This window comes from Lathyrus oleraceus, chromosome 4, assembly GCF_024323335.1.
Source record: "Lathyrus oleraceus cultivar Zhongwan6 chromosome 4, CAAS_Psat_ZW6_1.0, whole genome shotgun sequence".
In the NCBI taxonomy this organism is placed as follows: Eukaryota; Viridiplantae; Streptophyta; class Magnoliopsida; order Fabales; family Fabaceae; genus Lathyrus; species Lathyrus oleraceus.
In genome coordinates this window covers 434520998-434545207 of record NC_066582.1, presented here as the reverse complement: position 1 = coordinate 434545207, position 24210 = coordinate 434520998, and the positions used below count along the sequence as shown (strand labels likewise).

General features: G+C 34.5%; 2 protein-coding genes across 2 annotated transcripts; one reads left to right on the top strand and one right to left on the bottom strand.

Annotated features, from left to right (window-relative positions):
* Window positions 1-2108: 2108 nt before the first annotated feature.
* LOC127137843 (uncharacterized) lies at window positions 2109-3983 on the top strand. Its single transcript, XM_051064265.1, has 2 exons — window positions 2109-2316; window positions 3565-3983. Exons 1-2 carry the CDS (start codon window positions 2109-2111, stop codon window positions 3981-3983), a joined length of 627 nt encoding a protein of 208 aa, XP_050920222.1.
* Window positions 3984-4635: 652 nt separating this feature from the next.
* On the bottom strand, window positions 4636-10569 carry LOC127075909 (DEAD-box ATP-dependent RNA helicase 10). The gene is made up of 13 exons (XM_051017420.1): window positions 10387-10569; window positions 10129-10278; window positions 9217-9352; window positions 9023-9092; window positions 8795-8857; window positions 8450-8524; window positions 7813-7932; window positions 6437-6478; window positions 6017-6091; window positions 5686-5832; window positions 5346-5592; window positions 5183-5271; window positions 4636-4986 (listed from the first exon to the last, which is right to left on the bottom strand). The coding sequence occupies exons 2-13, from the start codon at window positions 10262-10264 to the stop codon at window positions 4858-4860; spliced, it is 1329 nt and encodes a 442-aa protein (XP_050873377.1). The 5' UTR covers window positions 10265-10278; window positions 10387-10569; the 3' UTR covers window positions 4636-4857.
* Between the last annotated feature and the right edge of the window lie 13641 nt (window positions 10570-24210).

Sequence of the window (24210 nt, the reverse complement as noted above, 5' to 3'; positions counted from 1 at the left end):
CCACTTCATCATACCATAACACCCAATCAATGTACATCCAAACATCACACCATCAAAGCACCCAAACATCACATTGCCAAAGCACTCAACCAACGCATGTCTTTCAAACACCATAAGAACCATTGCTTTATTTCCAAAATGATTCAATGTCCCAATTCAACCAATCAGTTCGTCCACATGTAACCTAACCAACACGACCCAACTACGACAACATGGACACCAAACTTAATTACGGTAACACCGACTACTAGGGAGATATGATCTAAGATCTGTTAGATAACACTTATATCCCAGGAACTTCGCACCAACCACCTTTGGCTCAGGTGAATACTATGAGACCCCAAACACCTCAGGAAAATGTGGGAGACCTCGAAGGCAAGTGAATGCGTTGGGGTGTGGAACCGGTGGACGTTACGATCGAACGGGTCATTAAATTTATCTCTAATCGTTGTGTAATTATATTTGATGGAATAATATTATAATTTATTTTGTATTAAACATTTTATTTATAATTTTTTGTTGTTAAAATAATTTTTAAAAAAATCCAAAACAACACATGAGCCACATGCAATGGTAATAGCTCTTAAAGGTTGCATGCATGCGCCACAGACATTGGCTACACACAAAGGCATGCACCACATGTATTGGCACCTTAGACTAAAAAATGAGTGTATGTACCACAGACAGTGACACATCCTCTTGTGGGTGATTTTTTTTTGTTTGAAAGGTGGTTACTTTATTTAATTTTTTTATTTGGTTGGTTATTTAAGGTTTTTATTTTATTTTAAAAAGTGATTATTTAAAAATAAATCGATTTCACCTTATGAAAATGAGTTGTTTAAACTCTGAAGTTTAATTAGATTGCACAATGGAAAATTCAAAAGCGTGCAATCAACTTCTAAACTGCAATTTTTTGTGTTTATTTTTGTGTGTGTTTAGTTTCGCGTTAAAAAATTGATTATTAATTAATTAATTTTATAAAATTAATTTTTATTAAAAATAAGTTGGAGGTAAAATAATTTATGTTTGAGTAAATTCTTATAAAAGTGAGTTGAACAGTAAATTTCAATGTAAAAATCAGATTTGCAATCAAAAACTACAAATCTTAACTTTAAGTAGAATCAATCCTAAAAAGTAAGCAATATCATAATCAATTCTACACATTCAAAATTAATTATAAATCCTTCAAAGATATATTTCCTCACGCATCTAAAGACTTTTTTGACATGAAGTTGAGATGTTAGAAGTAGTATTTTCACTCTAAATGTGACCTTTAGCCGTGATTTTGCCAAACATAAAAGGAAGTTGATACAATGAAGAAAATATTGTGAAAGACTCATTATAAAGAGAATGGGATTTCATTTATAGTCATCATAAACACAAACATAATTTATAAATAGAAGAGAATTTCTTAATGCACCCTATGTATTACTATGACACCACATGAAAATACAAAAATGTTTCCAGATTTCGGAGATGCATCTCCGAATGCATCCCGAGTCAATAGAACTCTAACTTAATGTGAAAAACTACAGAGATGCATCTTCGTGTACATTGCGGAGATTCATCTTCAGGCGGTATTTGTTTTAAAATGCGCTAGAACCCATTCTCCTTCCTCACTTCTAAAAAAAGAATTGTAAATCTTTCTCAAACTCTCTCAACTCACATTCTCTCAAAATCAATCAACCAAGTTCAAAACTTCATTCATCCACATCAAATACATCAAAGATCTCATTCAAGACTGAAGTAAACTCACAATTTGTAAGTTTTTTATTTTTGTAAACTTTTGAGTTTTTGTATAAATTTGTATAAATTGATGATTAGGTATTGAAATACATAGTCTATGTATGTTTGATAGTTGTACATATGAGAAATGTGTTTGATAGTTAAAAGTAAATATCAATGCATTATTTTTGTGGGTTTGGTGGTCTGCATTAGCGCCATTGACGAAGCTGAAAGTTGCAGGAAATTTCGGAGACACATCTCCGTAATTTTTTAACGTTTGGATTCCCGGGAACCGGAGATGCATCTCCTTAATTTATACGTCTGCTTGTTTTTTCTTGCTTGTAGTAATTATGTGATGCTTGTCTGATTTACTTACAGGAATTATGGTTGATAGAGACTACAGACTGAGACACGGGAGGATTGCACAACATGCATTTGTCAAGAGCGAAAAGATTCAGGTTTCTGAGGCTCTTGTTCTCTCTAGCCCGGTTCATGCGGAGGCGTCGACTTCTGCGGATCATATGTCTCCATCTTCTTCTTCTCGTAGGAGACAGGTGTCACATAGTGACATATCACTGCCTACATCTTCCTGTAGGTGACAGGTTTCACTTATTCATGCACCATAGGTACCCAGGTCACCTGAGGTACCTGAGGCACCAATGTCACCCCAGGCATCGGAGGGACCTCAGGCTGATGAGCCAATGCTACCTTAGGTATTTGGAGGAGACCTGTTAGAGTTGTCACTGTTACGTCTTTATCCTAACCATACTGCCAGACATATCTGGGACGAAGAGGTAAGATTAGTTGTATTCATTCTTTTTGAATTATGTTTATTATTATATTACAAGTTTCTGACGATGATTTTTTTTTCTGCAGTACCGTGATCCGCTAAAATTTATTAACCATTAGCAAAAGATTAATGGCTTGTATCAACCTAATGATCAGTGGTTTCAGGCTGCTTTGTCCCTATCTGGGATGAAGGACTTATGCAAGATCGGTTATGTTACGGTGAACCACGGGATGCTTAATGCATTTATGGAGAGATGACATATTAAGACTTCATCATTTCATCTACCACTTGGTGAGATGTCTATCACACTCGGTGATGTGCCGTGCTTGCTGTATCTTTCGATTAGGGAAAACTTTTTAATCATGAGAGGATTAACAAAGATGAGACACTTGAGTTAATGGTAGACTATCTGGGATTTGACCCATAGGCTGCCTTGAGGGAGATGGAAAAATCAGAGCGGCTCATGCTAGGTTTGAATTCTTGAAAAAGGTATATACAAGAGAGGTGCTTATAGCACATTAGGCTATAGGTGATGACGAACAGATGGGGTTGCATAGAGTGTATGCTATAAGAGTATACCTATTATATTTGGTTGACACTACCATATTTGTGGACAAGAGTGTCACTTATGTGGATGTCTTCTACCTACGATATTTTGAGGACTTTAAGCGAATTCATGTGTACAACTGGGGACCGCTTGTTTGTTCTACTTGTACTCTAAGTTATCTAAGGGTTGTAGGTGGAAGACAAATCAAATGACAAACAGCATCACATTTTTTACGGTAATATTTATTAGTCTTTTAGTGTTCGTGTGTCATTTTCATTACATTTTTGCAACATCCTTACTAATGATTCGTGTGTTCCAACACTTTTCAGACTTGGATTTTCCAGCACTTTTCAGACTTGGATTTTCCAGCACTTTCCACGCATCTTCGGATGGTCGTGTGTACCGACCTATATTGAGGACATGCCACGTGCTTATGCATTTTCCCCGCTCATAGGGAACCAGATGATAGAGTTATTTCAAGTGTATATTGACTACTTTGTAGCCGAGGATATGCACTTTAACAACTATGTTGATCACCGTGAGACACGACCATTTAACAACATAATATTATACTCTGTATGGTTGGCCTGCGGTTCACGTTTGACATTTCTTCATCTGCCTGAGCGCGTCATGCGGCAGTTCAACTACACTCAAACTATTTCCAGACACCTTGTTGTCTCTGCTCCTCCTGCTATGACATATAGAGATATGAATCTCATGTTTGATGATTATCTTAGTCATCTAATAATGGATGAGGTACTGAGTGCCATAGTTGAAAGTGATTGGAGCTATATAGACGTGTATCTCAAATGGTTCTTTAGGGTGTCCCATCCATATATGGTGCAGGCTGCTCTAGGAGATCCACTAATGTCAGCTCATCAGAAGTTATTAGAGGAGGAGCAGACACAGTTAGATCATTGACAAAAGTATCTTTCTTGATGGTTCTAAGGCGAGGGATGCTCTAGATGTCATTATGACGGAGACACTGATGTATCGGAAACAACATCGAAGAACGGGGGCAGGGGAGGCCGAGGAGCTCTAGTTCGGCATACATAGTACTTAATAGTATTTGTACTTTGGATTTATCATTGATTGTATTTTATTTTGACTTTGTTTTGTATTTCGACTTCATTATGTATCAGTTGATGACTTACTTTGACCATCTAGATTTATATATGTTATTTTTTGCATATCAATTATATGGCTTAATACTCATCACATAACAAGGGTCCAAACATTTATAAAACTAACTTAACTTGTATTGTTTTGATTAGTTGAAGAGAAGCATTTATGTAAATCCTAAATGAAGATACATCCCCGAATCAATAAATATTTAAAATGAGTCTTTCAGATAATGATCCATAAAGTGTGTTTTAAAATATTTTGAAGATATATCTCCAAACCAATTATAACATTTTAATTTAAGACAATGTAGGTTGGAAAATTCATCTCCAAAATCTGACGAGCATTTTGGATTTTCTATAAGGTGTCTTCCAAAGAGAATGGGATTGAGCTTCCTGTAAGGGTTGTATTTTTTTTATTGATTGCTTATAAATTTAAATAATTGGAGATATTTTGTTTAATACGTTAAAAATAATAAATTTGATTAACCACTGGTCATTTAAAAGTGTCTTCACGTGGAGAGGATTTTTCTCTTGTTTTTTTTTTAAGTACAATTTTAACACTAGGGACCAGTTTTGTTAACTGCCAATTTTTGAGGGACTAAATTACCTATTAAAGATAACAGGGACAAAACTTAAAATGTGGTACAAAAATATATTTAACTATTAATTTATTATCTTCTGAACTTCTTGGACGATTTTTTATTTTTGACACCCAAGTATTTGTCAATGTCATCCTCCTCCTCTTCACTAAAATCTCCTTCACTCCTCCTTTTCTTCTTCTCCGCAGATTCCTTCATTTCCTACACAAATCAAAATACAACCAATCACGTATGTAGAAAATCAATTATTAAATCACATGAGAATAGAATAGTATCCAATAATAACCACAGTTCATACATCTTTTCATGCATTCCTAACTTAACTTTTATAATGAAAAAAAGAAATGGACAAAGAATAAAAGTTAGCTTAAAACATAAGGTCAATGCAAAAGTTCACCTTGTCTGCTGATCTTTTGGCCTCACTAACGCGCTCTTTCAAAAACAAAACTTCCGCTTCCTCTGCAGGATACTCAGGTAGCTTTTTGCCTGAAAAACAAACTTGTATAAGGTTCACTCCTTAAAATGCGAAAGCAAAGGCAAAGAGCATATGCTCCTCTCACCTATAAACTTCTCTATCTTCATGTACGATGCCACTTCGTATTGGTTCACGAGGGAAATGGCAAAACCAGATCGACCTGCACGAGCAGTTCTTCCCACACGATGTACATAAACTTTGCTTTTGGGAATGGTATAGTTAATCACCATATCTACTGCTGGAATATCAAGTCCCCTACTGGCTACATCAGAACAAACAAGAATATTGCACTCCCTAGACTTGAACTTCTCCAAGGCTTCAAGTCTTTTCGGCTGTATAAAAAATATTATGATAAAAATTAGGCATATTCCTCAGCAGTTTCGAGCAAATTACAATTTATAATAAATGAATTGTAGTATATATACCTGACTCATATGACCGTTAATTGAGATGGCTTTCAAACCAAGATTTTTAAGAATCAAAGCCAGAAGCCATGTTGTCTCACATTTCTCGGCGAACACCATTGATGTACTTCCAGCCATTTCAGTGAGAATGTATACAAGGTAGCAATCCTATGAATAAAAACAATCATAGAAGATAATAGCTTCACTCCAAATAGCCAATTTGCTAGAAGTATGAGATATTTGAGATACCATAGTAAGAATTTGAGATACATTTTTTGGAAAGAAATTCAAAGTGCAATTGATAGTCCGAATATTTGAGATACAACATTTTTGGACAAGGAAGAAGAAAAACCTTATGTTTTGCTGGCACAAGGAGATACTGCTGCTTCAGTGTGTCCACAGTAGAATATTTGGATGATACTTCAATCTGAATAGAATAAAAACTTGTGAATAACACCTGTGTACATAATAGTAAAACACAGCTCCTTCCCTCGAAAGACGCTTTAAATTACAATGCCCAAATTTAACAATTACATTTCCCTCCAGATGAAATAATACGATACACTACCGTCCATATTAACGGTAGTCCTGGTGAGCAAATGACCTAAGGGAATTTTTCCTTTCTTTCAAATTTTCATTGTCATCAAGAACTCACTTTGAACACTCATTAATTTTAAGACTTTGAAAGATGAAATGAATTTTCAATTATTAGTTACGGAATTTCACCCGAAACTGCCATGTATAAAGATATTTGTAAATCTTATGGTTGTACCTTCACGGGCTTCCTTAAGCAAGCCTTTTGGAGCTTCTGGACCTGAAATAGCAAGAGTGCAATTTCTCTATTATTACAACTATAAGTTTACAAATGAATAAATTACACAATCGCTAACAGAGTAAACAATAGATAGATAGATAGATAGCCAAATACCCCCTCCACTCTTTTTTATAAGCAACTTTTACCTTTTAGATTCATTAAATAATTGATGTATCTAATCTATATATAGTCCAAATACATTATTTATTCAATGAACCTAACTAAAAAGTAAAATTTGCTTATGAAAGAGATGGAGGGAGTAAAGCTCTAATCTTGTAACTACCTAGAGGTGTAAGTAGCCAAACAAGGTCTTAGCCTTGTAACTAATTATGCTGAGTCAGCACAATCCCTAATTAAATTAGAATCAGTTGAAAACAGGTATAAATACTTGTTACTAATTCTATTGTAAACTGAATACACATTACAGAAAGATTCAACATAGATTTTTTTTACTTTCTCTCATCTTCTCATTCAACAATGCAGTGCTCTGAGTTTCTATTATAAGCATCTGTAGTGTATAAGCGGTGCATAAATTCAATATCATATGCACCATAACATCCTTATAAGAGAAAATGTGTCATTATAAAATGATACTCCATCCATTTTTATTATAAATTGTTTTGGGGAAAAAATTGTATCAAATTATAAGTCGTTTTGCATTACAAATAAATGATTAATGTTGTTTTTCCTATTATGCCCTTAAATGTTTATTATTCTCTCTTCTTTCAATTCTTCAAATTTATCTTTTTCATACCATTAATAAAGGACAACTTTGTTAAATCCTTCATAATTTCTCTTTTTCATACAACAATAATTACATTTCTTAATACATGTGAACATGTCAAAACGACTTATAATAAAATAACGGAGGGAGTATAAGAGATCTGATCTAGAGTAATATGATTAGATAGTTGTAAAAAATCAAAGAGAAAGTAAAGGAAAATATCGAATCAGGGAGAAAAATGATAATCTTGTCTGTTAGTGTTGGTGAATATGAAAGAAAAAGAGCTTCAGAGGCTTTGTCAGATTCTGTTATAACAGAATCTACTGAGTCAGCAATTGTAACAAACAACAATTGTTATAACCAACTATGCAGCTACGCATACACATAAACTACATTACTGTTATACAAAAGTTGTTAACTTGAATAATGTTAGAAACGCAAAAGCTTTTCGAAAGGGCTCATATTTAATGGGTTCCATATCTCAGAATATTTAAAGGAAATGGTTTCATTTGAATATTTAGATATCATATCTGGTTAATGCTAAGGGAAAAAAGGGTTAACAATAAATAATATATTAAGTGCCCCATAACTAATAAACCTACATATTTACCTTCTTTGTCATCGTGGCTGAAAAAAGAAACGTTCTCCGCTCACGAGGGATAAATTCTAAAAACTCAGTAATTGTTTTCTCAAAGTCCTCATCCAACAGCCTGTCTGCCTCATCTAAGATCTGCTCAAAATGCAGAACAATCAAACTAGGCCACCTAACACTGGATATATAGAAAGGTGGACTAGAATATGATATGGTAGAAAAGAAAACATATTACTTAAATATTTCATTTTGTAAAGTCGCAAATAGGTCCAAGATGCAACTATGTAAACACAAAACACCCTATATCTATATATATGGCACGTTTGCAAATCAGCTGCAAATTTTATCTAAACATGCCGTATCGGCCGAGATTGCGGCCAGTATTGTTTTGGGTTTTTCAATGACCACCAAAAAGATTCATCAAAATGCATCAAGGAAAAAAACATTGTGTCAAGCATTGTTCAGAGGAAACACATATTAATTAACATCTGCTTATGATGCAGAAAATAATGTCAACATATATGAACATTAAATTTGGTTCACTTCACACTAGACATATACTTACTGAAACTCTAGACATGTACTTACTGATACTCAAGCATTCAATATCCAAAATAAAGTTCAAGCTTAAATCAAAATATCGTTGAAATCATACCAGGTATTTCAATTTATCAAGAGAAAATCCTCTGGTGTTTTTTAGGTGATCCAAGACTCGTCCAGGTGTCCCAACCTTCAAGAATAAAACATCATCATAAATAAATAAATAAATAAAACTACAGGGCTGATAAATAAAAAATACAATCTTAATCTTGTACATCTAGAACCTGCATAAGTTTAGTTATCTCTTTCAACCGTATCAATTATATTTTGCGTCATCCCTGTGTACCATTGGTACATATGCCCTAGTGTATTTTGGATATCACTCACATTACCCTAATGCTCTTGACGTAGAGAAGAAACAAATGAAATCAGGCATGCCTACAGAAACAGTAACACTTACAATAATATGAGGCCGCTTTGCAATCTCGATGGCCTGTCTTACCATGTCAATCTGTCCAACAAGCTATAGAAAAAGAAAAAAATACCAATCAAATGAGATTATTTAGTAATGCATGTCAATAACCACCACATGATTGGGCAAAACAAAACAAAACAAACATGTAATGAACTAGATGACATGAAATTCATGCATAACAAATGATGTAAGAAAAAAGCATTAGAATCTCACCACAGCACACTTGACACCTATTTCAGAACCTAGAGCTTGAAATTGTTCAGCAATTTGAAAAGCAAGCTCCCTAGATTAAGAAAAAGGTTAGAACAGAAGAAATATACTAGTTAAATATCAGTAAGAATAATTACATCAAATAAATCTGAATTATATGAATATTAAATCCATGATCAGGTATCTAATCATCAAACCTTGTGGGAGACATTACACAAGCAAAGAAATTGTTCTGGAGAGAAAATGGTGTTTCTAATAGGGCATGCAATATAGGAAGAACAAAAGCTCCAGTCTTACCGGAACCTGTTTGGGAAATTCCAATCACATCTTTCCCTGAGAAACACAAAATATAAAGAATAGCCAGAAAGTTAATATAGTTTAACTATCATTAAAAATGCCAGACCTCTAGAACTAAAATGGGGAAAATATAAAGGTTGAAATAGAACACTTTTGAACACAGACTCACAGTAATGCAATAAAATTGAAAATATAAAAAACTATAATACTAATGTATAAACTGATAATATATTTGAAGACTGTTCTGGACCGTTCGCAAGACCCAGAAGACAAATGCCCAATAATGAAGCAGCGAGTTATTGAACACAGAACAGGTAGAGCCTTTCTCTCCACGGAGCAGGCAATCCCTCACACTGATATCATGCTAACCGCCCAGATCAATCCAACAATTGACCGCATCCCACGCTGCTCCACAAGCGTACAATTCCCAATCATTTTTCCTATTTAAAGAGGAAAGTGCGCCACTTCACATGTATTCCAAAATTCTTTTTCATTCAAACACCACTTTTTCAATCTCATACTGAGTTGAGCGTTGGAGTGCTAACCTTGCAGGTCAACCCACTTTTCACCGCATCGGAAGCTCATAACTACTCTAACAAACTCTAAATTCATAATTTCTGATCAACTCTAGACTCTAGTTCCAGCACAGAACAAGGGCCAAATTAACTAACTCGATAGACGAATCAGAGAACTAAAATGACTAACTAAAGATCAATTCTAGAATGTTACTATAAATTTAATACAACTAGAAACTATGGTGTCAATGCCACAAACAGTTAAAGACCAATATAGAAGCAAAGATTACATCTAACCTTGTAGAGCTTGAGGAATTGCTTCTATTTGAATCTTAAGCGGATTCTTCCAACCTAGCTTTTCACAAGCTTCCACCAATGACTCATTTAAGCCCAAATCCTTAAATGATTTAATTTCTTTATTCTCTTCCTCCATTCTCAGTTTCTAACCTATGAATGAATAAATTTCAACTTAAATTTAACAAATGACTTATATGTGGGAAAAGTAAAGAAAGCACCAAAAACAATTGAACAATGGAGTGATATACTTTTGCATACCTACTGAGCTGTAATCGTGTATTAAAAGTGAAAGGAAAAGCTGAACTTTCTCACTGTTCCGCGGCGGTGAACGACCAATTCCGGCAGCGGGTTTCTCCGATGTAGTTCAGTGCAGGCAACTTCCAAACGAACAAATGTTGTTTTAGGGTTTTATTTTATAGTTTTTTTAACCTTCGGTTTTCATGAAATCGGGTCGGGACGGTAGAACCGGTATATATAAAACTACCTAATTTTAATATTTTATTTTTTTAAAATACTTTTTTTTAGTCTCTTATTTTTATCCTTAAATTTTTAAAGGATCAATTTAGTCTCTTATATCTTCAAATAATATCATTTAAGTTTTTTCCGTCTAATTGTCACAAATGACGTTTGTGTTACAAGACATGAAATATGACGTGGTACATGTGTATCATCAAAGTTATCAAAAATTCAAAGTCATCAAAAATGACATGATAAAAGGTTCATTCAAACATTTATTATTAATATTGTGATTATGTTCAAATTATAAAATGATTGCTTGTTTAAAGTTTGACTTTACTACTTATTTGGTGAAAACATGTTAATGTAAGTAAAAAATCACACATATCAATAACTTGTGAGATGTGTGTAACCTCATATTTTACATATATAAATAAAAGTAGATACGCATTCTAACTATGATGATTTTGCATCATTTTTACTATAAATTTGTATATATATGATGTCATGGATATGATCCATGCATTGTTTACTTATTAGTGAAAAATTAATTGACCATAAAATCTATTTTGTGAGGGTGTGATCCTCTGTAAACCCCTTTAAGTCTAAACATAAAAAAAAGATACAACCCTTAGCAAGTTTTAAAAGAAAAATAATGTCCATATCTTTTCCCCAAAATAGGAGAGCATTAAAATTCAAGGATATTACAAATGATAAATTTGAAGAGAATGAAGTATTTTGAAGGGAAAAATGAAAAATCAAGTGGTTAAATCATGAACAAAATGGTGAAAAGAAAAGAAAAAAAATGTGCTTTGACAATAAAAAAAATCAAGATTGTCAATATTTTACAAAACAAAGAAAAGTCACCAAAAGAAGAAGTTGTAAAGTAGAATATAAAAAGACCTTTTGAAAAAAAAGTGATATATGAATTTCGCTCTCTTATCTGCTAGGCATTTTTGAATCTCAGAAAAATCAAGATTTTTTATAGTTCAACCATGTTACAACCAAAATAAAGATATTAGTGATTCATAACTGATTATGTAACTTGTGATATTGCTTAAATGAAGTGCAAAAGATTTTTATAGTTGATGCATTGTCTGATATTGAGGGAAACACTAATCATTTGAGTAATACTTAGTGAGATAATGATTCTAACCAATAATTAATTGTTGATATAAACATATTTTAAAATCATAATTTAGATAAAAGCATGTTTTTCATCTTTGTGTTATAGTTTATGGATGATTATAGTGTTGATTGTGAATTTTCATTTTAAGAAAATCCTATCATACTTCAAAGCTCTTTTAGTTCTTAATCAAGTTTTGAAACCTCGTATGAACTATGCATATTGATTTTTTCTGACTCATTTGTATTATAATTATTTTAAGACAAACAAAAAGATAAGTTGGAGAAAGTTGATAAGTGTCAAAAATATGTGAGCACTTATTAACTTAATTTGCAAGAAATCAATGACCCCCCTCCCTTTATTGGAATTAAACTCAAAACTTTGAGTCATTTCGAGAAAATCTTGATGAACAAGATTCAATCAACCGATCAAATTCTCTATTGCTCTTCACTCGAGTGAATCAACCAACCTTGGTTGCAAGATTAGTACAATGATGATGAAAACAAGAAAAGAAAATTGGGGAAGAAAGGGAATTAGGGTTTTATTGAACTAGGGGAAGAAGAAGAAGATTCATGCAGAGTAACTCTCTGCTCTTAAACTGAGATTTATTCAACTTTTGCAACTGCACTTCTGTTGTGTTATATTACAATCAATAAGGGTTACTCCCTATTTATAGATTGTAGGCTTGCTTGCTCCTCAATTATAGCCCAAAATACCTAATTCTTCTAACACTACAAATTTGGATCTTTAGTAGAAATCCATGTCGAGGCTAACTCTTCGACACTTCGACAACTAGGTGGTTTACAATAACATTCTTCGACACCACAAATTACAATTCAACACACCACCTAATTCATTGTGTTTAAGATATCAACATTCACCATAGACCTTAACTTCTTAAACACTTCAACATGCACCCCCTTCGTAATGATGTCTGTAATCTGATTCTCAGTTTTGCAGTGTTCCAAGTTCAGCTTCGCTTTTGCTACCTGATCTCGAAGATAATGGAACCTCATTTTGATGTGCTTGCTTCATTCACGCGCTATCGGATTCTTCTCCAGATTGATAGTAGACATGTTGTCGATCTTCATGGTAATCGCTCCATGATTCTTCCATATAATATCTTCGACCAGATTCACCATCCATGTTGCTTGATATGCACAAAAAGAATCAATTATGTACTCTGATTCACACGACGACAATTCTACTAATGGTTCCTTTCTCGAACTCCAAGCAACCGGTGCACCATTTAGCATAAACACATAACCAGTTGAGGATTTTCTATCCTCAGCATCACTATACTAACTTGAGTCAGTGTATCCCGCTAACTTGCATTATTTTCCTTCATCAGCTGCAGGAAATAAAATTCCATAATCGAGAGTTCCTTTCAGATACCTTAGTATCCTCTTTGTCGCTACTAGGTGTGATACTTTTGACTTCTGCATGAATCTACTCATTGTACCTACATTGTATGCTAGATCAGGCCTTGTAAATAAAGGTATCGAAGTGATCCAATGAGTCTTATATACTATGTTGGATTGACATCATCTTCATTTGTGTCTTTCGACTATTGTAATCTGGACTTAGTTGAATTCAAAGTTGGGTTACAATCTTGCATATCAAATATTTTAAGTATTTCACATGCATATCATCAAGCCTCTACCACTCTTGTAGAATTCAATGCCAAGGATATATGAGAGATTTCCCAAGTCTTAAATTTCAAACTCCTCACTTAGGTCATTTTTGAAATCTTCGTTCTCCTTCTCGCAACTTCCTGTTATTAACAAGTCATCGACATAAAAACATAGTATAAGCAATTCACTATTGCTTATTCTTACATATACTTCATACTCAGTTGTGCACTTCACAAATTCCTTCTCCCTTAGGAAACTGTCTATCTTCTTATTCCAAGCTTTTGAAGCTTGCTTAAGTCCATACAAGGCTTTATGCAACATGTATACCTTGCTTTCTTCGCCATGTTTCACAAACTCAACTCGTTGGGCAACATAAACTTCTTTATCTAAGGGGTCATTCAGGAATGCACATTTCACATCTATCTGACATATGTGCCAATTGTTCATGTTTGCTAGACCAATAACCAACCTGATTGTTTAGATCCTAGCGACAGGTGCAAAAACTTCATCGATTCCTTCCTTCTGAAGAAATCCTTTCGCCACAAGTATCGCCTTGTGTCGAGTTACTTCTCCTTTGGGATTCAAATTCACCTTGTATACCCACTTCACATCGATTTCCTCCTTGTCTTGAGGAAATTCGACAAGTGACCAGGTGTTGTTGTCTTCGATGGGCTTCAGTTCCTCATTCATTGCTTTCACCCACTTCGAATCCTTCAATGACGCAGTTGCATTGACCGATTTGAAATTTGCATATAAAGCATAATATACCAGCTCACCTTCATCATCAACTACATCATCTAATGTAATCACACATCCTTGCAACTTTGCAGGCATGTGTCTTGTTCTTTGAGGTATGCTTGTGCTTACTTAACCTCTGACTTCTTCCTATCGAACTTCTCCTTTGACTTCAATTGGTAGTTATTCACATAAAATTCTCATTGAATCCTTCTTGACATTTTCAGCACAATCTCATTCTTTAAGCTCATCTATGATCACGTCCCTGTTGATCACTACTTGCTTGTTTACTCGGTCGAGCAACTTATAACCTTCAGTTGAATGATATCCTATTAGGATCATCTGACTCGATTTGTCATCAAGTTTTCTTTTCAACTGATCTAGCACATGTATGTGTGTTATAGATCCAAATACCTTCATAAGACTTAAGTTAGGCTTGACACCAAACCAACATTCTTCTAGCGTAATTCCTTTTAGCTTCTTCATCGGGCATTTGTTCAAAATATATGTTGTTGTCGACACAACTTCTCCCCATAATTATTTGGGTAGATGCTTGCCTTTAAACATACTTCTCACCATATTCATGATGGTTCTATTGTTCCTTTATGTCATTCCATTCTATTGTGGAGTGTAAGGTGGCACCACCTCATGCATAATCTCTTATTTATCACATAACTTGTCGAAGTCTTTCGACACATACTCTCCACCACCATCAGTCCTCCAAATCTTGAGATTTTAACTACTTTATCTTTCGACCATATATTTAAACTTGGAAAATACCTCGGTTACTTCACTTTTATTCTTGATCAGGTAAGTCCATAATTTTCGACTGAAATCATCTATGAATGTGACAAAGTATTTGTTACCTCCAGCCGAATCCACCTGGATAAGAACACACACATCAGAGTATATGATTTCAAGAATTGCCTTCAACTTACTTCCTGCATCCTTGCTAAAGTTGTTCTTGTGATGCTTTTCCTGCACACATTCTTCACACACTTCATTTAGAATGCCGATTTCTGGTAACCCTAAAACCATATTCATTCTCTTCGGATCTCTGATGTCTTTGAAATTGAGATGGTTAAGTATATAGTGCCATATCCATTCATCCTTACTAGCTTCATGTACAAGGCACTTGTGCTTCATCATATTAAGTTCAATCCTAAAGGTTTTATTCTGAGACATAGGTGCCTTCAAGATTAACCTTCCATCTGAGTTGAGAACTCTCATCATCTTGACTTTGATCAACACTTTGTAGTTCTTTTCGACCAACTGCCATATGCTGAGCAAATTACTTTTCATGCCACTATAATTTACTCTCAACAAAAAATATTACCATCAAAGGGGTCTCCACTGAGCGGGGTTATATCATATGTTAATCATGCTTAGGATTACTCCAGACATGTAACTTTGATTATATCACCATCCTATCTTATTTGTATTCTCTAATCCGGGTTAGGATTTCCTCACAACTTATAGACCTCTATAATGAAACTCAAGAAAACATATCAACAAATAATAATAATAATAATAATAATAATAATAATAATAATAATAATAATAAAAAACATATAAACAAGTTAGATATCACCCACTTAATATTCTTTCCTCAATGAAGTCGCCATTTTTGTTGCGGTGAAGAATCGGAGACCAAGCTATTGATTAGACTTGACTCATGAATCAAAATATCACTACCGAACTTCAATTTATCCAAGGGAAGGGGAAAGGGTTCAAAAATAACCCAATATGTATATGCAAAGCTAGAAGATTAAACTTAAGCTAAGCAAAAGGGGGGGGGAGATTCTAAGGCACGGGGGTGTGTTATGAAAAGGGAAGGTATTAGCACCCCAATCATCTGTAGTACTCTACATGAACCTTTTAAGTATATGTGTTTGGTTTAAAATTGTTTGTTATTTTATTGGGGAGATGAGAAAAAGAACATCTTTTTATTGTTTGATGATTTGAAAAGACACTGAGTCTTATGCCTACGTACCCGTGAAGGATCAAAACCTCGTAGTTCGGGTTCAAAAGTAAGAAGGGATTTGTTGGGGTTGATTTTATGAGAAAGAGATAAATATTCATCTTAAGGAGAAAACTCATTTTTAAACCACCACAAACATGTGGAAGATAGATCTTTGCATCAAATTAAAAGAAGGGCTCTCACTTGGATATAGAATCAACAAGTATGCCACATACCTCTTCCAAATGGAAAAGAATCAATATCAATCTCAGCAATGTTATGGGGTAGGAGATTTAAATATCAACTAGGGATGACTCATGTCTAATCCTTTTATGAAAAAGTTTTAAACATGGAAAAGCCAAAGGGGCAAAAGGGTTTGAATTAAGTTTATGTTTTTTAGGTCTTATAAAAGATCTTTGAATATGCTTAAGTGTTTTGAAGCATTTGATTAAGAAATAAAAGGGGAACCAATGACCTAAGTCAAAGTTTATTATGAAAGTGGTTATAAGAAGGAGAGAGAGAGATATATATAATCCTAAGGTTTACATTGAGGGGAACCTAAGATTGTATCTAAAAAGTTTTGGATTAAGGGGAAGCAAAGTTGTATAGGATGCAGATGAACACACACATGCAAAATGACAAGAATTCCATAATTCCTTTCCCTTGGATATAAACAATAACAAGGTTGAACATGCATTAACATTAAGGCACAAAATATGGCTAAATACAATGATAATCACAAGGTGAGTGAGGTATGGATGACAATATTGATCATGTTTTTTAGGCATTGAGATAAACATAAACAAGACATGACGAAGTTTCACATAACATCACAAGATACAACGCATTGATGGTGAAGACGGACTCATATTTGACATGGTAAAGGCATTCCTTTGTACATGGTAAACACAACATGAACCAATTTAGGTCAAACATGTATCACATCATAAGTCTTCACAAAATAAACATTAAACTTGAATCAAAGTTCATGATAAGACAAAGCTTAAGTGGAAACCCTAATCATGCATCAAGATGCTTTAAAAGATTCATCTAAACAAAACCCTAAGTTTCATCTAAATAATCAATCACTAATATTTTAAAATAAGGCCATATTTAATCATGGTATAATGCCTAAAATATGATCATGTTTAAGAAAACAAAATGCTAACAACATCAAACAAGACCTAAACAAATATACATTGGCCACACAGACATCTATGATCACTTAGAACAAAGAAACAATAAAAGAAAATCCATTAAAAGGCCTAAAAGCAACATAAAATGCACTAGTTTTCTACTTAATAAAAATGGTCACAATAAATATTATTTTTTGGGATTTTTGTGTTGATTCATAAAATAGACATTCTCATGAACACATGGCAAAAATAATTGGTCAAAAATATTAAGGGATCATGAAGTTATTGATATTTGAAGTTATGGAGAAAAATGAACATTTAACAAGTGAGAAAAAATAAACATTACATTGGCCAGGTTCGAATCCACGTCCTTTGGGTTTGATACACTATTTGGAAAATTACAGGTTCAACCCACGTCCTTGGGGTTTCATACACTGTTTGGAAAATTAAAAACACCAAAGTCTGGGGCGAGGGGATTTGAACCCCAGACATTTGGTTGTAAGTGACTTAGGGCGCACGCTTCTACCACTGGGGTGGCTATACATCCATTCGTTATAACACAAGAAATTGTATATATTATAAAAACGTGTTTGGTTTGACTTTTCCATGCCATGTCAGTATCTTCCTCAACCTCTAGCTTCTTATTTTCATTTTTTTTCTTTCATTATTTTTCAAATCTTCCATCAATCACATCTCTCTCATTTCTGAACCATTTTTCATGAAATAAAGATCAAAATTGATTAGAAAAATGTAAGAAACACAATGGTACAATAGGTTTTAGCTAAGACTCAAAGATGAAGATGCATGAAGGCCAAAACCAAAACTGAAACTTTAAGTTTCATGCAACTTAAATTCACATAAACAGGAAGATAAATGGCATGTGAGTTAATGATCAACCTTAATACAATAAATGCTACATATTTGCTTCAGAAATCACATGTAAATGATGCAAGTATAGTGGGTTTTGAACTGCAAGAATATACCTATTGGAGCAAGGTCTAATTCCTCTTCAATACCACTTCCATTTACTGTTTGATGCTTCTCCTAATTCTTATGAACTCCCAAAAGGTGATTGGAACCCTTGGTTGGTAGAATGCACGAGCAAGATGAGAGAAATGGATGTTAAGGTCAAAAGCTTGCAAAAATGAAGTTTTGCTTGGTGAGCTTGGTGTGTGTGGATAACTGAGGATTTGTCCACTATTTATAGTGATCCTTAAGGGTTCAAGAAGCTTCAGATATCATAAAATAATTGTGGCTTGTATTGGTTTGCTTGCTTGGTTGGTTCTTGCACAAAACACTAAGTGGGAAGCATGGAAAAAGCATGGGGTGCATGAAGTGTTTTGTTGAGCTTTGTCTTAAGTGTAGAAGTTAACTTGAGGTTTAGAGTTGGTATGTCTGAGAAACAAAGACATTTGGGAGCTCAATGGTACTTAATGTTGGGTTAAAGCCACTTTACACAAATGGAAGTTTAACCTTTATGCCAAAAATGGAATGATTCATTGTGTAATGGCTTGGTTGCTTGGATAGTGGCTCAAAAGTGTGTGTGATCTTATGATTAGAGTGAGATTTAGAAGTAAGATAGCCTGCAAAGTAAGATTATGTAGCTTTGGCTCAAGGTTGCATGATGAACTTGCCATGAAAATGACCCAAAATCCAGATTTAGAGAGCCAACTTCATATCTTCGAAACTCCTAGCTCAAATATGATAATTCCATGCTCTTGGACTTCTTGAAAAGATAAGACCATACTATACAACTTTCATGTTGGGAGTTTTCCTTGAGTCAATTTGGATCATGATGAAAAATGATGATCAAGTAAGTTACTTTTTGAAGACAAATTTGGTTGAATTTTTTTCTCTAAGTGTTTCAATTTTATGGTACCAACTTCATGGCTTCATAACTTGAAATTCTTGCATTTTTAGGAATCAATCATCAAGGAAAAAGTTGAAGTATGAAGTAAGACCTTTAATATGATCATTGGATCAAATAAAATCGTGGCTTAGATCACAAGTTATGGCTTTGGAAAGTTGGGTACTTGAACATGTATTTTTTTCATAACTTAGAAAAAATTACAAAACCAAATGTTGTCCTTTTTGCAAGTAACCTCCAATTTCTTGTTTTATCTTGATCAAATGCATCCATCAACCATATTTTCATGATCCTTGAGTTGATAAGTCCATGGTTGACCAAAAATGTCAAAAGTCAAACATTGACTTTGCCTCAGTTGACTTTGTATCAGATGAATCCAATTCTTGCAATCTTTAATGAACATGGTCTCTTGGGAACATTAGATGATATGAATGGATCACTTATGATGTATTTGAAGTATTTGGACCATACTTCAAGCTTTGGGATCATGCCTTGGCTAAAAAGTCAACTAGTTAACTTTGGGTCAAAATCTTAGTTGAGGGTATCAGATGAATTTTGGCCTTGATGAATTTGAGATGGAATGATCTTGAACTTGATTCTTGTTGATGGAAGTCACTTGATAACTTGGTAAGGATTAGAAGTTTAAAATATTGAAACTCATGCCAAGTCTTGATTGATCAATATTTGAAAGCTCTTGGTGCAAAAACCTAGCTTAAGTAGAAAATCTTTTTGTATTTTCAATAGGTTAGTAATGCAAAGATTCTAGATGTCATGCAAATGATACAAATTATGATGGAATATTAGGGTTGAAAATTAGGGTATGACACATGTGTATCGCACTGTGAAAAATACAAAGTCGCACCAAATTTTATTTATTCCAAAGGAAAGGGAAAATAACGATAAAACTCCAAAACAATGGTCTTCGCAACCAAAAGTGGATTGGAAGTCATTCATGCATTGGGAAAGTATTAGCACCCCTCACATCCGTTGTACTCAACCAGAACCATTATGCTTGTTCTTCGTGCATATGGATGTTGTTATCTGAAACGGAAGTAACATGTCCTTCGTGAGAAGGTTTTGAAATCCCTGAGGCGGAAAATTGGATTTGATTGGTTGTGGTTGATTTTAGTACGAAGACAAGTATCATACCACAAGCTAGGTACGACCGAGAATCTGAATACTTGGGAGTTGAGAGGACAATTGCATTCTAACCCCTCTTTTTCATCCAAAGAGTTTTTGATTATGAAATGGTTTGACGAGTTTAATCATTGGTACTTAGAGGGAGACAGATATCTAACACTTGGCTAAGTACGACCAACAATCATAATACTTGGGAGTTGAGAGGCCAGTGGCATCCTAACCATTTTGTTTCTCTCTTAGAGCACCAGATTAAACACATTTTAGTGTTAAGTGTTTTGAGGAGGAAGTCAAGCAATCGATCCACAAGCTAGGTATGACCGATAACCCAAGTAATTGACTATAATGCACAAGTGCTTACACCCCACTTTTGCATTCCATTTTATTAAGAAATTGTTTTGAAAAGGTGTCGCATCTTGAAAAATACGATCATTCGCAATGGTCCCGAAAAAATGTGTTTGAACAAAGTCGCCACCGAACTTTATTTATTCTAATGAAGGAATAGGAAAATATCGATAAAACCTTTAGATAATAGAATAGTGGTCGTCGCAACCATATTTAGGTTCGGGAGTCGATTACGCAAGGGGGAGGTATTAGCACATCTCACGTCCGTTGTAGTCAACGTGAACCTTTTAGTTTAATTTGCGATTTGAATGTTAGCTAATATTAATTATTTTCCTTGAGAGATAAAAAGATTGAAAAGAGAAATGAAAGGAAACCTCAAAAGGGGAAATCGAGTTTTTTTTATTAGTGTGCTCGCCAAGATCTCACAATCTCGTGCCTACATATCATTATAGTGCAATAAGGAAATCAGAGCATATATAGTTTTGAGAACTCTAGTTTGTTAGTGTCTTTTAATGAACAACTGTTTAGACCATGTTCTAAAGGCTAAACATTGGCTTGCCTACTCTCGGAGAATGCTTAAGCACTAGTTTTTTATGCGCGTTAGAAGGGATTTAAAAATGTTCTTTTTGAAAAGGTTTTCGACCGCACGAGGGAGAGAAAAATATAGGTTTGATGTATTAAGATGTTTTGTTGAATGACGATTGCTCGAACGGTCAAGTAAGGGAACTCGTATCCAAACAATTGAGGAGAGGAAACAAAGTCTCTAAGCCATCTCCCTTTTCATCTTTAACTAAAAAAGGATTTAATAATGTAAAGGTGTTTTAAATGGATGATGAATACTCAAATGATCGAGTAAGGAAACTCGTATCCAAGTATTTAGGAAAGGGAATAGAAGGCTCTAGACCGCTTTCTTTTTCATCTAAATGATTATGAAAATAAGTTTGTGTATGATTGATGTATTTTAGATAAATTGCAAATGCTTGAATGACTGAGTAAGGGAGCTCATATCCAAGCATTTGAGGAGAGGAATCGAAGGATCTAAACCATCTCCCTTTTTGTTTAGTTTATTATGAAAATGATTTGATTTAATCGAGTTAGAAGTTTTTTAAGAGAAATGACAATCGTTTGACTAACTGGGTAAGGGAACTTTTACTCAAACATCGAGGAGAGGAGTTGAAGGCTCAAAATCATCCCCTTTTTCATTTCTAAATGGTATTCAAGTATAATTAAAGCGTGTTTACTTTTATTTAATAAAATACTCGATGTTGAATCGAGGTTTGAATTTGCGTTTGAGAATGAATTAAAGGTATGTTTGGTGAATTAACCGTCTAATAGAGGTATGAGATAACGAAATATATAAAGCTAAGATCGATCGAACAAATGCAAACAAGTAGGTATACGTGTATCACAAGTCTCATTGTAAGAAAGTCCAAGAGTAAGCTATGAGATGTTAATGACGATGCTAAAAGAAATCGACTTACAAAGGTGTGAGCAAAGTCCTTACCTTGAATAAGTTTTGAATGATAGCAAATTGTGTGATCATTGACCAATTGTTGGCATGTGCATTATTTTGCATGATTCATTTGTGTTTTTATCTCATACTATTGTCTCATGTCTATACATAAAGATCCACATTGATACATCTCTTAAAAGAACTCATAAAAACTATTTTGTGTCAGTATGTATCAATACATGATCTTATGCATCGATCCATAAAATGTGTTGTAAACCACAAAATGCTTTTGCTTCAGTATGCATCGATCCATACGAGTCATATATCGATACATGGACAGGCAAAATGCTCTATGGATCGATCCATACGTGGCTTGTATCGATACAAGCTTAGTTGAAATGCTCTATGTATCGATACATACGAGCTTTGCATCGATACATGCTTTCATTAACTCTCTAAAAATAATCAAAGTTACAGTATGAATCGATGCATAACCTCTTATATCAATACATAAGTCTGTTTTGTCTACTAACAGCTTTTGTCCTTCATATATAAGAAGTATTTTGACAGCAATGAAAAATTACGAATTCAGAAGAGAAAAACAGTTGAACACAAGATCAAAGGAGTGTGTAGCAACAATTGTTTTTGAGCAGATAGAAACCTGAAAGATACTTCACCTTCTTCATCTTCTCAATCACTTTTCTTCAAGAACATCAACACATAATAATTCTTGTTCTTCGGAGTAAAGGATCAACGAGATAACGTTCAGTGGTGCGATCAAGGATCTAGCTGAGGTGTTCAGTGGAACGATCAAGGATTTAGCTGAGTTGAAGGTTGAAGGGGGTTTCGAGGAAAAACCAACTGGTTTGTCCTTCAAGAACTGGAGTGTTCTTGCGGGTTTGTTAGTCACGTTTGCAGAACAGATTCAGCCGCAGCGTAGGGTTTGGAAATCGAGTGATTTCGCAAACAGGTCGTGGAACCGGTGAATTGTTTGCAATTTCTTGCAGGAAATTCTTGATCGAGCTCAGATCAAGTGGAGGTTTCATACAAGAAGAAGTTCTTGGGATTTAGAATTCTGTCTTTGTATCGTAACCATTGTATCAACGAATTCGGCATTATTGATAATTACAGCTCTCAATTTCATTTGAAATTGAGAGGGAGACGTACCCACACGCGAGGACGACGTGGGGAACTTCCTTACCAAATCTCTGCGTATTGTATTCTCTCCTTATCTCTCTTTACATTTTCAACAGTTTTGCAATTTCAGTTAGTGTGTTGTGGCTGTGTTCTTCGCGATACAATAGTGGCAAGAAAACTTCTTTAACTAAAGTCCACCATTGTTCATCACTGATCACATACACACCAACTGTTTGACAAAACTGTTTCCTGAGTTTTATTCATTGGAAATAGGATCTAGTGATAAGTGCATTCAATTTGATAAGATTCTGGTGTTAATAATCTGTGTCATTCTAATTCAAATCCAGCATTAAATTCGCGTGTCCGGTTTTCTAGTAGCGGTTCAGAATAGACGGAAGTCGATTCGGGACTAAAATTTTCCGCTAAGTTTCAATAACTCTGATACAATTTTAAATCCGTTTATTTCCAAAGAGGTGATCCATTCACCCTCCATCTCGATCACTAGCCACACCGTCTAACAAGTGGTATCAAAGCGCCGGTTCGCTGGTGCTTTGTGGCTGCCTGTAACGATATGTATTCTGAACCAAAGGGGGCGTATAATAGAGCGCCTATTTTCAACGGTGAAAATTACGGCTACTGGAAAGACTGCATGCGAGTTCATATAAATTCTGTTGATAGGCTAGTATGGGCTGCCATTGAAAATGGTCCTTTTCAAATTACTATGACAAATGCGGCTGGCGCCATAGTTCCTAAACCAGAAGCTGATTGGAATGAGAAAGATGAGAAAAAATGGTTGTGTGAATGGAGAGCTCGAAATATGCTAATTTCAGCACTTGGTGTTGATGAGTATTATCGAGTATCCCATTGCACGACAGCTAAAGAAATGTGAGATGCTTTAGAAGTTGCCCATGAGGGTACTACTGAAGTAAAACAGTCCCGCATTAACACACTTAATCAAGAGTTTGAGCTCTTTCGCATGAAACAAGGAGAATCTATCTCCGACATGCAAAAGAGATTCACTCATCTCACTAATAGGTTGAATGCACTTGGAAAACCTGTTTCCAATGAAATAGCTACTAATAAAATTCTGAGGTGT